At 45.3% G+C, this 16,408-nt stretch overlaps 1 protein-coding gene across 2 annotated transcripts in view; it reads right to left on the bottom strand.

The window, feature by feature from the left end:
• Positions 1 to 288: 288 nt before the first annotated feature.
• The window catches only part of LOC147009471 (uncharacterized), a 95,272-nt gene continuing 79,152 nt past the window's right edge, over positions 289 to 16,408 (bottom strand). Inside the window, exon 4 of one of the 2 annotated variants that reach the window (XM_085861865.1) lies at positions 289 to 4,545. In XM_085861865.1, the coding sequence (XP_085717991.1) occupies positions 2,762 to 4,545 (1,784 nt within the window). In that variant the 3' untranslated portion in view covers positions 289 to 2,761. The remainder of the gene's footprint in view (positions 4,546 to 16,408) is intronic. The other variant, XM_085861874.1, reaches the window with a different exon arrangement.

Genomic DNA, 16,408 nt, shown 5'->3' with positions numbered 1-16,408 from the left:
ATTGGTCCAAAATAATGTTGGAGAAAAGAAAAACGGCTATCTCAAAGCGTCGTAGCCCGGCGAACAAGAATAATCTCCTCTAAACAATGGTGGGGACTATCTGCACATAAACTTACCGGCAAAACTGATCTTAGGACCTTTCTGGTGTTGTGCAAATTTCCACAGCCGTAACAATATATACTGTATATATATATATATATATATATATATATATATATATATATATATATATATATATATATATATATATATATATATATATATATATATATATATATGAGGTGTGTTCAAAAAGTATCTGACCTTTCTTCATAAAAAAAATACTCGTATCCAGATACAACAAACTTACACTAATCTCCTTCAAAGTAGTCCCCTTGGGCTGCCACACACTTCTCCCAACAGTTCTGCCACTGTCGGAAGCAGCGCTGGAACGCCTCTTTTGGGATGGTGTGCAGCTGGTCCATTGCATTTCACATGTCTTCTCTGGATTGAGATTTGGTCCCTTTCAGGGGCATTTTCAGCTTGGAGAAAAGCCAGAAGTCACACGGAGCCATGTCGGGAGAGTAGGGAGCCTGACGAAGCACAGGTGTGTTGTGTTTGGCCAGGAAACTCTGTATCAAATGTGAAGAATGGACGGGTGAGTTATCGTGATGGAGCTGCCAATTGACCGCTGCCCACAGGTCCGGCCGTTTGCGTCGCACAGTGTCATGAAGGCGACGCAATACCTCTTGGTAGTACTCTTTGGTGATGGTTATGCCGAGTGGTGCGTACTCGTGATGAACCACGCCACTGGAGTCAAAGAAGACGGTTAGCATGAATTTGACATTGTTGCGGACCTTCCTTGCTTTTTTTTGGCCTCGGGGATGTTGGATGCTTCCATTGTGATGTTTGGAACTTGGTTTCTGGGTCGTACCCATAAACCCAGGTCTCATCGCCAGTGATCACTGTGTTGAAGAAGTTGGGATCGCTGTTCACAGTCTCCAGCATGTCCTGTGCGATCTCCAAACGCAGTTGCTTCTGCTCGATCGTTAGCAGTTTTGGCACGAACTTCGCTGAGATTCTCCTTAAGCCCAAATCCTAAGTCACAATGGAATGAACGGATCCAATGCTGACGCCCGCCTCGTCTGCAAGTTCTCTGATCGTGATTCGACAATCCTGCATCAGCAGGGTCCTCACTTGGTCAATGACGATCTCATTTTGGGATGTTGAGGGGCTACCAGAACGTGCTTCACTTTCCACTGATGTGCGACCATCTTTGAAGCGGTTATACCACTCTTTTATCTGTGTGGTGCCCATTGCTTCGTTCTCGAAGGCCTGTTGAATCTTGTGGATCGTTTCCACTTGGGAATCGCCAAGCTTTACACAAAATTTGATGCAGTAGCGTTGTTCAAGTTTTTCCGCCATTTTGTCAAAAACGAAAAAAATCCGACGGCACTCACTTACACTTCCTCACTCATCGGCGGTCTGTCGGCGACTGACAGCTTCTGCAGGCGGGAAAATATTCACGCATACGAATTAGGATTGCCTACATATGTGCACCAAACCACGCCACCCGAGCTTCATTTGTTTAAGCACTAAAAATTAAGGTTGGATACTTTTGAACACCCCCTCCTATGTATGTATGTGTGTGTGCAGTATATGTATGTATGTATGTATGTATGTATGTGTGTGTATATGTATGTATGTATGTGTGTGTGCAGTATATGTATGTATGTATGTATGTATGTGTGTGTATATGTATGTATGTATGTATGTATGTATGTATGTATGTATGTGTATATGTATGTATATATGTGTGTATGTATGTGTGTGTATGTATGTGTATGTATGTATGCATGCATGTGTATGTGTATGTGTTTGTATGTATGTGTGTATGTATGTGTGTGTATGTATGTGTATGTATGTATGCATGCATGTGTATGTGTATGTGTTTGTATGTATGTATGTATGTGTGTATATGTATGTGTGTGTATGTGTGTGTATGTATGAATGTATGTGTGTTTATGTATGTATGTATGTCGCCAAATTTCCCGGAATTGCATTTCAAATCAATTAAAACGAGTGCATGACTTTTTTGAGGAAACTTTCGTGAGAATTCAATTGTAAAGATATATGTGCACACAGATTAATTTAATTTGAAACTAATTAAATGATGCAACAATCACAGAACATGGTTGTGCAACCTGATTGAGAAGAACATCACTGAAGTGTTTTTACTGCCAGTTGTACACAGGCCCTTTAAATCCCATAGTTAAAGGTAAGGTAAGGTAAATGGCCAAAGGGCGACATACACATCCTTAATGCTGGCTCTCCGCTCAGTGGACTGAAAAGCCAATCTAATTTCTCGTGTATCTTAAGATTGCCTGAAGGACTAAAATATTTTCACAAATGGTGCATTTGTATGTGGATTCATTATTGTGATTTCTCCTGTGTAATAACTAATAAGGTGTGCTGATTGTGTGAAGGATTTTACACAAATAGTGCGATTGTACGAGTGCTCATCATTATTACTTTTCATGTTTGTTTGAAGGCAGGATGATTGAGTGAAAGATTTTCAACAAATTGTACATCGGTGTTGACATTCTCTCATGTGACTTCTCAAGTGTCTCATGAGCTCGCATGATTTAATGAAGGATTTACCACAAATTTTACATTTACGTGGGCATTCTTCTTGTTTGCCATATTCTTTCTCCCCATTGTAAATTATTACGTTTTCAAGTTTAGACGACCGAATAAAAAGCTTTTCACATAATTTACATTTCTATGGGCATTTTCCATTATGAATTTTAAAATGTCTTTTGAGGTTGCACGAGTGAACGAATGATTTTTCGCAAACTGAGCATTTGTATGGACGTTCTCCATTGTGAATTCTCATGTGCGTTTTAAGGTTGGACGACTGACTACAAGATTTCCCACAAATTGAGCATTTGTACGGGCGCTCACCGTTGTGAATTCTCACGTGTGATTTCAGGTGAGATGGCCGATTAAAAGATTTTCCACAACTTGTGCATTCGTATGGGTGTTGTCCATTATGAATTCTCATGTGTGTTTTAAAGGCGAATGGCTGATTAAAAGATTTTTCACATCTTGTGCATTTGTATGGGCGTTCACCATTGTGGATTCTAACGTGTGAGTTCAGGTGAGATGACTGATTGAAAGATCTCCCACACACTGTGCATTTGTACGGGCGCTCACCATTGTGAATTCTCATGTGTTTTTTAAGGGTGGATGACTGAATACAAGATTTTCCACAAACTGTGCATTTGTATGGGCATTCACCATTGTGTGTTCTCATGTGCGTTTTAAGGTTGGATGACTGACTACAACATTTTCCACAAACTGTGCATTTGTATGAACGTTCCACATTATGAGTTCTCATGTGCGTTTTCAGGTTGGACGACTGACTACAAGATTTCCCACAAATTGAGCATTTGTACGGGCGTTCACCGTTGTGAATTCTCACGTGTGATTTCAGGTGAGATGGCCGATTAAAAGATTTTCCACAACTTGTACATTTGTATGGGCGTTCACCATTGTGAATTCTCAGGTGTATTTTAAAGCTGGATGAGTGCTTGAAGGATTTTCCACAACTTGTGCATTTGTGTGGGCGTTCTCCACGATGCATCAACATGTGTTGTCTTAGGTTCAACAACCCACTAAAATATTTTCCACAATTTCTGCATTTGTAGGGGCATTCTCCATTGTGAATTTTCAGGTGTATTTTGAGGGTAGATGACTGAATGAAGGATTTCTCACAAGTTGTGCATTTGTATGGACGCTCACCGTTGTGTATTCTTGTGTGTGTTTTTAGGTGAGATGACTGATTGAAAGATTTCCCGCAAACTGTGCATTTGTATGGGCGTTCTCCAGTGTGAACTCGCATGTGTGTTTTTAGACTGGATGAATAATTGAAAGATTTTCCACAAATTATGCATTTGTATGGACTTTCACAATTGTGTATTTTCATGTGCGTTTTAAGGTTGGATGACTGATTGCACGATTTTCCACAAACTGCACACTTGTATGGGCGTTCTCCATTATGAATTCTCACGTGTATTTTAAATTGAAATTGCCAAATGAATGATTTTCCACAAATTGTGCATTTGTATAGTCTTTCACAATTGTGTATTCTCATGTGCGTTTTAAGGTTGGATGACTGACTGAAAGATTTTCCACAAACTGTGCACTTGTATGGGAGTTCACCATTGTGAACTCTCATGTGAATTTTAAGGCTGTCCAACCGATTGAACGATTTTCCACAATGTGTGCATTTGTATGGGAGTTCACCATTATGAATTCTCATGTGATTTTTAAATTGAAATGGACAAACGAATGATTTTTCACAAGTTTTGCATTTGTACGGGTGTTCAGCTTCCTTTCCTTTGTGAGTCTTGTGAAAATTATTCTCTGCAAACATTTCCTCATTCTGTTTGTGTTCTTTGTAAAAAGTCCTCTGGTTTGTTTCAGTTGACGAGTCCTGTGGGCGTGTGTCTGCGCCGTTCATAAAAGTAGGTGTAATCCCCCTCGTAGATTCAGTGGATTCACCTGCAAATACAAAATCACATGACCTGTGAAAAAAAAAAAATGTGATTTTAAGTGTTCAATACTTAAAATATCATTCTGACAAACATACCCAAGTCAAAAATGTACATGTGGCATTCTCTCAAACAGGGCTTTTGCAAAGGAGGTTACACAGGAGGTTGAAGTCTCAGAGTGAGGGAGAGATTGACGCCGACATATACACACACACATACACACATACACACACACACACACACACACACACACACACACACACACACACACACACACACACACACACACACACACACACACTCACACACACACCTTCCCTCTCACCCACCTCCCCCTCTCCTTCAAAGTTTCACCTTGCCACAGCAAAGCCTCCCATACCCCATTCTGCAACCTCTCAATGCCTCCACCCCCATATCTTTCACAATGTGGACCTCAAACATCCAAGGTCACCGCTCTAACCTGACAGATCCCTTAATCTAAGCCACTGCCGATAAGCCAGACATCATCTGATTAACAGAATCCTTCCTTCCACAGGATGTCCCCGACTCCTTTGTGGCACTCTCTGGTTACTGTCTCTTCCGATTCAATAAGCCTGAACCATGCCATGGTAGTGGAATTGTACTTTATATCAGGAACTCAATTTCTCACTACCCTTGTACTGATCTTATACCTCTCAGACAACATCGACAAACTTTTAAACACTAATCTCCAACTCTCTCTTTCTCATATGTGGTGATTTCAATTGTTACCATGCAACTTGGCTGGGTGGTGGTACCTCTCTCACCAGCCATGGCACTTCAGCAAAGGACTTCTGTGACTCCATAGGACCGACTCAATCCGTGAACTTTCCAACAAGGGTTTCTCCCAATGGCAAATCCTTCCTTCTGGACTTGGTGATGATTATCTTTTCTGTAAATGTCTCCTGCTCTTCCTCTGCTTCAGTTGGTTCATCTGATAATATGCTTGTGAAAGTCCACATCTCTCTGGCTATTCTCAGAGAGCTGCCTCAACACCAGCAAGTCTGGCTGTGTGTTCTTCATGATGTTCTGTAGTGAGCAGTCCAGGGCATCAAGCAAATATTGGTGACTCATGAGTGCTTTATCCAACACCAGTATGTCTGCCGCTTCCAGGAGATGTCTCGTCATGTCACGTGAAGAGATGTTGCATGTTGAGTTCTGACAAGGTGGTATGGGCAGTTTGAAGCATGAAGGTGAAGTTCGTCCCACCTAGAGAATTGTCGCAGCGATGCCAGAGGAAGCTGTGGCAAGTACAATGCCGTTCTTCTGCCCAACATTGGCAAGGACTACGAACAAACCTCTCATACTGGTATTTGTGCATTTGCACACTCAGCAAGACACTGGAACCATTTTTTGTCATCTTCAAGAAGATTAAGAAGCTGGCAGGATTGTTTGATTGTCTCGGAAACTTTTCCATCAATCACTCAAAGATCCTCAAAGCTTATGGCACCAGCTTTGGGGTGGAGCAGGAGACGGAGGTAGAAGGTTTCTCCTTGGATCGGATGACAGAGACCACTCTGCCTATCATCTGAGGTTTGTTCCCTGAAGGTCCTGCTTGCCTTCTCCAGACCTAAAATTGCTGCTGGTTGCCAAGTGAAGTGTTCAGGAAAGTCGCAATAAAGAATGCTGCATGCCAGTATATCTCCACGATTCTTGACAAAAATTGGCTGTCAGCTTTGTCTGGGTTGCTGCTTCCAGGGCTTGCTCTGCATTAGCTGGGTTGAACACCACTCGCTGCTCTTTTGGGAGGTGAACAGGAAGAGGGTCAACAGCTGATGAGCAGTCCGGTGTGGGGAATGTGAAGATCCTCCATGTTGCCTCAGATGCTCCAATGAAGTGACACTACTCGTACTATCTCTTCTCGTCAGAGTGATTCTCCATGCCTAATCTCAAGTGGTCCACATCAGCTTCAAAGGTGATAGTGGCCAGGTCAGAACCTTTGTAATATATACTTGTACAGGTACTTGACGGCCTTGATTGAAGCCTAGCATTCAATGTTAATATGGGCATGGTACTTCTGGAACAGCCATGGATTGTATGGAACAATGCTTCTGTTGTCAATGGGGGTTGTCTTTCCGGCAAATGTCACTATTGTAGTGTGCCCTCCGTTGTCAGGAGACCTTAGAAGATAGGTTGGATAGGAGTCTTCGCCGAGTTTTGTTTGAGCAGTGAAATATTTCGCAAAGTCCTATGAGCAGCGGCTGTTGATTATACATGGACTTTTTGGATTTACAGTGCCACATGGCCCATGCACCATTAATTTTTTCACACAGTCCAACAGGTCATGAGTGCATGGGTTGGTGGGATGAGATAGTTCAGCACTGATGACCATGTCCACATCCTGCCATGTGTGTTGTTCACCATGATCAGAATGAACAGGAAGTGGCCATGAGGAAGGCCCCACTTCTGGAACTCAATGGTGTAGACATTGGCCCTCAAGTTACCAAGCACACCATGGCATGGCATCATCGTAGTACTTACCCATAAATTGTGGACCACCAGTGAAAGTGGCAAGCAGAACAATGCGATGTCCAGCACAATCAGCATCACCAGCATGAAGAGCATCTTGTGGGTCGCTGTAGAGTTTTGCATGGAGGTTATCCTGGTTGAAGCACATGTATTCCAAGCACCCGATTTATATTTTGACCCACAAGTCCACACAGTACTGTTGGAACAGGCGATTGCAATGATGCAGGATGTTGAAACTGTTTGCACCCTTCATGATCATGTATGCATAGAACTGTTGAGCCATTACTGTTCATTGACCCTGAAGCTAAGGAATACCAAAGTGGAAGCCATCTGTACCATACAGGAAAAGGATTGGGAAACACAGTGGATCGTAGCTCCTGTGAGTTTCTTTGAAGTGCTGCAGGCTATGATTTCCACCTCCTTGTACCCTGTACATGCAGACCACTGTGTGACCATCTTGACTGCCTCTATCTTGATTTGGCAGGAGGGTGGAAACTTCACTGCTGGTGGACAGGTTAAAGTGTCGGGCGTGCTCTCCATCAGGCTGTTTGTTCACATGAATGGCGATGGTGATGTTTTGAGGCACTGCGCCTTTGTCAATCAGCTCCTGAATGCTGAGAAATGACTGAAGATAGGCATTTGGAGCATTCCGTAGAATCATATGTAGTGTCCATCATGTCATTTGTTGGGGGTTGTAACTTCAGTCGATGCTGAACCTGTTCTTCCACATCATAGAAATATGTCTGAAGGATTGATGGATCTGTGTCTCGAGCGCTGCATGGTGGGCCAATCATACGATATACCGTGCCACTGATTCTGAAGTTAGCCACTCGTCCTCAGACGGTCCCATCTGTAGTTGTTATTGTGGCCATAGAAATGGCTGCATTAAATCTCTGTATGTTCATATGGAGGTGCCTGTTGGTTGCATTGTTGTCCATCAACAGATGGTGTCGTTCATTCGGTAGAACTGATGTTGGTGGGATTTGAATTTGCCCAGAGACAGCATAATCCAAACTTTGGTGTGTTCAAAGTTCCACCAACATGCTCACCCATTCACATTTGAACATGACAGTGTGAACAGTGTGCACAGTGTGCTTGCATCAGAGCACAGTCGTGTTGAGCTTTTACAAACTCAACGTGAGCAAGCTGATCAATGTCATATTGTCGTGTGATTCGCTCAAGGTTCACTCACCGATCCTGCTGCTGTTCCAGTTTCATCTTTGTCACGTTCAACCTGACATCACTTAGGATTCATGTTGGCATGGGTTTGTCATTACTGAGTTGCATGTTTGTTGCGTTTCTTCGCATGAGGGGGTCACTCATTCTTGCACGTCCCGATTATAGTATATTTTAGATTATGGTAATTTGCATGTCTACTGCATCTGCGAGTGTCAATTTGATGTAAAATTAAGTGAAACACGTGAAAAATATTATTTATAACACGCAATAGTTGTTATTGTTGTTACAGTCAGCATAGCTGTTGTTGTTTGTGTGCTCCGTGTCCATCACACTTTATTATCCCGCCCCCTCCCGGAGGGAGGGAGCGGGATATTGTAATCATCCGGTTTGTTTGTGTGTTTGTTTGTCTGTCTATCTGTTAAGAACTTTACGGCAAAACGGCTTCAGCAAACACTATCAAATTTAATCCACAGGTGGGCAATGAACCTTGGACGAGCCCATTAACTTTTGGGTCCAATTGGATCAAAGGTCAAGGTCAAGGTCACGAAAAGATCAAAATCGTTTTTCGCTCATAATTTCGTCAAAAATGATCTGATTTACTTCAAACTCAGCTTATACTGAACCTTATTCTATTTGTCACTTATAATCCTACCCATTCCTACAGTGAAAAATGCATATTTGTGAAGATCGGTAGGGTCCGAAGTTTTGGGGGTCATGGTCATCGGTCAAAATTACAAATTTTCCATTAAAACTAAAACATGGTAACGAAAATACAACTTTACAGGAAAACGGCTGGCTCAAACACTGTCAAATTGTATCCACAGGTGGGTAATGAACCTCGGACAACCCCATTATCTTTTGGGTCCAATTAGGTCAAAGATCAGGTCACGAAAAGGTCAAAATCTTTTTCGCTCATAACTTCGTCAAAAATGGTTTAATTGACTTCAAAATAAGACTAAAATATTCCTTATTCTATTCCTTATAATCAACAATCAGGTTAAGGATATATCAAATTTAAATTTGATCCCCAAAATAACTTTATGCCTTAAATGGGCAGGATTTGTTGTGCCTGGCACCACTTGTTCTCAATGGTTTCTGCTGTGGTAGAACAATAAAATGTCAGCAAGTCTCACTAAAAGACATTTTTTAGATTAAATGGACATTTTACAACTTCAAAAATATTGTTCCAAGTAAATTGATTATTAGTTTTCTTACAGGACCATTTTTATTGAAGTCGGAAATAATAGCAATGGCTTGCATAACCTCCACGCGAAAAGTCCTACTTGAGAGAACGTCACATACAGTACTCATTAGTTCGATATTTATCGGTATGCCATCCTGATGAGGGCAAATAAGCCTGAAATCCGGATAGGCAGCTCCGTTTGATGTTTAACTGATGTTGACCATGTTATTTTTGTTTGTTTGACAGAGTCGCCGAGCCAAGGCCTCTGTGTTGGAGGTGACGCTTTGGTGTAGGATTATGTCCAATGGGGATCGGGGGAGTGCTCGTCACACTCCACATGTTTCGATATACCCACCGATCACATCATGTGCCTTCTGATTGAATGGTTTGCATTCGCGGGAACAATCGTCTGGATGGCAGACAGATAGTTGCTCTTTGTGGATTATGCGGTTTTACCGTGTGCGACATAATCCACGGCAATGCTCACTATAACACTCAGGAGGTGCATCTGATGTACAAACAATGAATGTGGCCATCATTTGTTAGGTATTTATCAGTATGCCATCCTGATAAGGGCAAATAAGCCTGAAATCCAGATAGGCGGCTCCGTTTGATGTTTAACTGATGTTGACCATGTAATCTTTGTCTGTTTGACAGTCACCGGGCCAAGGCCTCTGTGTTGGAGGTGATGCTTTGGTGTTGGACTGTGTCCAATGGGGATCGGGGGAGAGCTCATCACACTCTACGTGTGTGTGTGTGTGTGTGTGTGTGTGTGTGTGTGTGTGTGTGTGTGTGTGTGTGTGTGTGTGTGTGTGTGTGTGTGTGTGTGTGTGTAGATATATATATATATATATATATATATATATATATATATATATATATATATATATATATATATATATATATATATGTGTGTGTATGTCGGAGACATCAATCACCCTTCAATTAAAGTATGAAGACATCGATATACTTGAGAGAAAGCTGTTTAATTGTTCACCAAGACGTGCACGGAGCGAGGCAACACCAAGAACATCAATTATCTTAAGGATGCTTGGAGGGTGCCGTCACTAGTTATATGACGAGGCATTTGGCTATGTTAGCCAAGCTCACGAGTCTGATCTCGACCCGGAGCTCGCACTACTTTTCCTCCACGGGGTGTAATTTACACCCCGCTGAACCTTCAAGGCGCCATATCTGTCACTCTGTCGGCATGCCGCCGCTTTTTCACCTGTTCGTGCAGGCGCTCCTTTGTGCCCCTCGGTGTAGAGGCCCGGAGTCGCAAGCACCTATCTCCCTGCCGTCTGGACGCTCAATGCTAAGCGGATGGGTTTCGGGAAGCCTGACGCATACCCGCGGGAGAACCCCATTCTCTTCTCGGGCAGATCCTGTATCCTCCCGTCATCCGCTTGCAGAGCGCATGACGAGTGGCCCGGTGCGTGCCCCGTGGTGCGATGGCCTCCACGGGCGGACCGTGTATCCTCCCGTCGACCACTCCGCCTTTCAATTGTCGCGCGGTCGGTTGACCAGGACCAACCTTGTGACTTATCGCCTCTTTGACGTCCATCCGTACGTCCTGTATTTCTCGCGGCACGATTCTGGAGTGAGGTGGACCTTCTACTGGCACCACATGGTGCGCACGTGCGTGGACCGCTTGAACTCCCTAAAGATCAGGGCGGTCTTTTCTACGACCATCACGGAGATGAGTCCAAGATCGGCTTGACTAAGGCCGAGTCCGCGGAGCATGGCAGCTGATTCCAGCACCCAAACTCCGCGCAAGCTGAGAGTGATGGTAGAGACAAGTGGAGCATTCTCACTGCCGAACTTGCTCCTTACCCAGTCGAGGACATCCGGAGTGTCATAGTACCTCGCGTGTTCTTCCGACAACCTGAGAGTGTCGCTCTTCATCTGCGTGTCCAACACCACCGGCTTTCTGTTTTTGTCGACTATTATGTCCGGCTTTCGGATCCCCGCTGGTGTTGGAATCCTTGGTTCCTCTATGACGATGAACCCACGTTGTCTTAGTCGGCCACAGACGAAGCGCGAGACCTCGTCATGCCGCCAGACTCTTCCGCCATGGGTCCGAACACATGCTTGGGAGATGCGGTTCAGAGACTCTTTTACACGACAACCTGCATCACACCATCCTTCGTTCCCCGGTCCCCGTCTACCATGGCTCGATCTGGATCCAGTGGGGAGCAAATTTCCCCTCACCTTCACAGAGTCGATAAAGGCTCTACTGGACTCTTGGCTCTGGGACCCTGCTTGCTTCCAGTAGGCCTCGCCCGTCCACGGCATGGTATAAGAGCTTGGCCGTGACAGCGTCCGCCTGCTTGGTAGACTTGGGGCGCTCTCCACCGTAATGCAAGTTGTACGTGTTCCTCGTCCTCACCACATCACCCAGTTTTGTACCGATAACAGCTTTGATGTAAGGGCTGTCTGATTGTTCGAGCCCGCGCATCCGTTTTTCCCGCAAGATGGGAACCATTACTGAAAACTGGGGCAAGCCCAGTCCGCCATCCGCCGATCGGGCATAAAGGTACGCCAAAGGAGTATCCTTCGGCAACCTCAGCCACAACCTGACGTGATGGCGCGTCTGCACGTCTAGCTTACGAAGAGTTCCTCTTTGGGGTGCTCCCAGGACGAGCGCATGCTGGAGTTTGGGCACGAGGTGGTCTCTCAGCATGAACATTCTTTGTTGAGGCTTCAGAGGTGCCCGTCTTAGGTTTCTCAGTCCTTCCTCGAGGACGGACCCATGGGATGGTATAACCCCACGGGGTTGAAACTGTATTCCCAAGTATTTCAGCCGGCTCGTCGCGTCCAGCCCGTTCAGGTTCTGCTGCCCGAGGCGGAACACTTGGGAAGTGTCCACCAGGTATCGTTTCGCCTTCCCGTCGATGGTGATGGCTTGAGTCGCGGATTTCTCCACATTCAATGCCAGACGCGCCTCAGACAGGCAGACTTGCACTGCATCCAAAGACCTTTGGAGCCCGGACGATGTGCGCGCACACAAGACAAGGTCGTCGGCAAATGCCAGAGCCGGCACCGACATTTCTCCGAGTCTCGCCCCCACTCCTTCAGGAATATTCCTCAACACCCTGTCCAACACAGAGTTAAACAGGATGGGGGAGAGGGGGTCGCTCTGTTTGACTCCTCGGGTCATCAAAATAGGTGAATCATGACAGCAGTCCAGGTGCGTCACACAGCCATTATACGACTGTTTAAGGTAGTGGAGGAGTGGTGGTGGAGCACCCATCCTCGCAGCCACATTCAAAACCGCACCGTGGTTAACTGAGTCAAAGGCTTTAGAAACATCCAACACAGCGAGTCGCAAAGGTTGAAGGTTCTGAGTAGCATCCCGCTGGATGGCGTCGAGAAGCATGACATTCTCGGTGCACCCGTCACCCCTCCTAAACGCCCGCTGTGCCGGATGTAAAGGCGCTGTCACACCTTGACGATTTAGCCAGCAAAGGCAACATATAAAAATGTATGTAAAACGTTGGTGTACGCTGAAATTTTGATGTTTTTTTTTTTTAAGTTTTGGTCGTATTCATAACGTGTTGGTCGTATGAATAACATATTAGTAACGGGCACAGAACGTTTCATTGTCTTATGGATAACTTATACCAACAAATGCTAAGCCTGTTGTTGGCGTTCACAACCTATGCCCAACGATAGTTTAACTTAGGCATAGCGCGCTGCACGTATCGCCGACGAACTCGTGGCGTAGCCTGTTAAAAACTTGCTGCACGCCGATTTAAATCATAACCGCCTGAGAATTGGAAGTGTCAACCACGCAGTCACACCTTGACGATTTAGCCAGCGTATGCCGACCTATGAAAAATGTGTCAAACGCTGGAACACGTCGAATACGGTATGGGTAAGTTGTGTATACGTTAAGAGCACGCTGAAAAACGATGAAGTACGCTGTCATATTTCGTGGTACGTCTAGTACGTTGTGAAATTTCAAGCATGTTGAAAATTTTACGACGTACTCGCCGTATGGCTCACATGTTCCGCTACGCTGGGAATAAGTTGTTGGCACGATATGCGATCGTTGACACACGTTGACACAAGATCCTTGTAAGTTACTCATAAGTCGAAACACGTCGAGGTAATGTTTAGCATACCCGAAACTTATTTTCTCCATCAAGGCACATTTTCTTTTTTTTCTCCTTGGCTGAAGGCGCTGTCACAGCTCCACAAACCAAGAAGAAGAAGAAGCCACCACTCGCGGCTCGAGCCGAGCGACCGGCTTAACTTCCTTCCAAACAGGGCAGCTTGAAGCAAAAAGCTCTCCCGAGCCAAGCAGAAGCCGAAGCTCACGGAACCGTCAAAGCAAAGAACCTCTTTACACACGGCATGCTGGAAGGCACACATTTTGGCACACTCGCTACCAGGCAGACCATATCACTCACACAAGCGGTTTCCCTCACACACGGGGAATTGCTTACACACGCCATAACACTCACGCTATGCGTGCTTTCCAGCACGCATTTCAGCTCACTCATACAAACACACCGGGACGACAACGCTAGGGATTTGCGTCACCACAAGGCTTCCCGGGGCCTTCATACCCCCAAGCTTTGTGTACACCCGTCAACAGCACTCGCCCCATCTACCTCGCAAAGCTCAACCGGACCCACCTGGTCGAGATCCGCTTCAAGGGAGCATAGCGTCTCCCTCCATTCCTGAAGGAGGCTATCCGGCTGCTTGCACCGGGTCACGAGACATTCCCCGAGCTCCCCCTCATCGTCCTCCACTACCTCCATGTGTGTGTGCTCGTCTTTCACCCCGTCTTTATCGTGTAGTCTCTCCTCTACCTTTTCTATCTCCTGCGTCTCTATACATTTTATTTCCTTGTTCATTATTTCCGTTTCTTCCTGGCTCCATTTTCTTTCCCATTTGAGTCGTTCTTCCTCTCTGAGCCCCCTGAGCTGTTCGTTATCTTTCCAGAGTTTTTCCATCCCTGTGGACTCCAATTTGCACTCTCCTTGAGTTGGTTAATTTCAAATTCACATAGTGTAGTTTTTGTTTTCTACCCCACCGTCTCTCACGTTCTTCATTCTCCAATCTCATCGTTTCTTTCAATTGGCCGATCTCTTTTTCCTGTTTCATTCGTTCTTCCTTCACTATCTCCGCATACTTCACCCTTGCTTTCTTTTTTAATTGTTGTTGTCTTTCTTTTTTAATTTCATTCACCCCCTGTCCCTCACGCTCTTCATTCTCCAATCTCATAGTTTCCTTCAATTGGCCGATCTCCTTTTCCTGTTTCGTTCGTTGTTCTTTCACTATCTCTGCGTACTTCAACCTTGCTTTCTTTTTCAGCTGTTCTTGTCTTTCTTTTTTATTTCTACTCCACCGTCTCTCTTGTTTTTCATTCTCCAATCTCACCATTTCCTTCAATTGGCTGATTTCCTCTTCCTGTCTCATTCCTTGTTCTTTCAGTATTCTTTCTTGCATCTCATTCTTTAGTCTTGCTTTGGCTTCTAATTGTTCGATCTGCACAGTGTGGTTCCTTAACATTTCGTTCTCCGTTCTCGTTCTTTCCTCTTTCAACATCCTCAGCTCGTTTTGTAACTCAGAAGCTTTTTTTTTCGATTTCCTCTCTCACCTCCTCACACTCCAACCTGCTTTGGCTTCTAACTGTTCGATCTGCACAGTGTGGTTCCTTAACGTTTCATTCTCCGTTCTCGTTCTTTCCTCTCTTAACATCCTCAGTTCGTTTTGTAATTCTCTCTCTCTGCTTTGGTGTTTCTGTAACTCAGAAGCTGTTTTATCTAATTCCTTTCTCATCTCCACACCTCTTTCACATTCTTCCTCCAAGTTCTTCCTATCCCGGGAGATACTAATTTGCTCCTCCTCCTTTCTTTTATTCAGTTCGCTCACCTTTTGTAACAAAAACCCACACAACCGATCTACTTCCGTCGTTTCCCTATGTAGTTCCTCGACTGTGCTGGCCAATTCCTCATTCAGCTCCCAAATTTGTTCCTGCGCATCGGCCAATTGTTGTGACTCCCCATGAACACAATCCTCCTGAACCTCGCCTGCGCGCCGCCGTATCTCGTCCAATTTAATGGCAAACGAATGCAATTCTTTTGTATATTTCTCACCACACTTCCACTCCCCCAAGGCAATCGACACTCGTTCAGGAAGTTTGCCCATGTATGTGCCGGCGCCCTGCCTCACCTGCCTGCCCACGTGGTTTGAAACGGTGGCTGGGAGCACCCACCACGTGTCGTACCGTTCGCTGTGCGATTAATAGCAGCCCGCTCACGCCTCGTGCCGCTATTGTGCGACTCCGTTTGGCGGCAAAGTTCATGCTCAGTGTATGAGGGTGAGCGTCCCCACTGATTATAATTGGTGGTGGGGTTAAAAAAGAACTGTCCTGGGCCATGGATCAAAACACATTTCTAATCCACCCTGCCCCTGTTCGCCTTGAAATGCCATCTTGCTTCTCGGAACAAATTTAAAAAGCTCCTTTTTTTTGGGGGGGGGGGGGAACGGAGGGTCGCTCGACACACCCTTGATCCGATTCCCATTAATTTGGTTGGAGGCGGGATGGATTGGAATCTCACTCCCGGACACCAGTGTTGTAGAATTCCCGCCCGTCGGCGTGCGAACGACCGTGTCGAGCCAATAGCGGCCGCTTCGCCCACCGAACGGACAATCCAGTCGTGACTTTCTGGAACAACGCCAGAAACCAGTCACGCGTGGGTTTTTAATCCCACCACGGCCCAGTCCGTATTCTACCCGCGCAAAATAGGGTCAATCGCCGAATATTGATATACCTCAGTACCCGCGCGGGTGACTTACTGAGGGACCGTACCTCAGCGAAGGCCTGCTTGGACACGAACCGCTAAGCGGTCCGTTCCGTTCTGGGATAACCGAGCGGGTATTATCACTAGACCTCGCCGGACCCGATTCTATTTATCGGATATTTAAAAACCAACTATATTCCGAGTGCAAGATGGGGCAGTTCAATGAGGGAATGGACGCAACGAACAGGCTTACATTCACACAAGGA

This window comes from Eptatretus burgeri, chromosome 17 (genome assembly GCF_056783735.1).
Source record: "Eptatretus burgeri isolate ZD-2024b chromosome 17, Ebu_testis_v1, whole genome shotgun sequence".
Taxonomy (NCBI): domain Eukaryota; kingdom Metazoa; phylum Chordata; class Myxini; order Myxiniformes; family Myxinidae; genus Eptatretus; species Eptatretus burgeri.
This window is presented reverse-complemented; position numbering and strand designations above follow the sequence as displayed.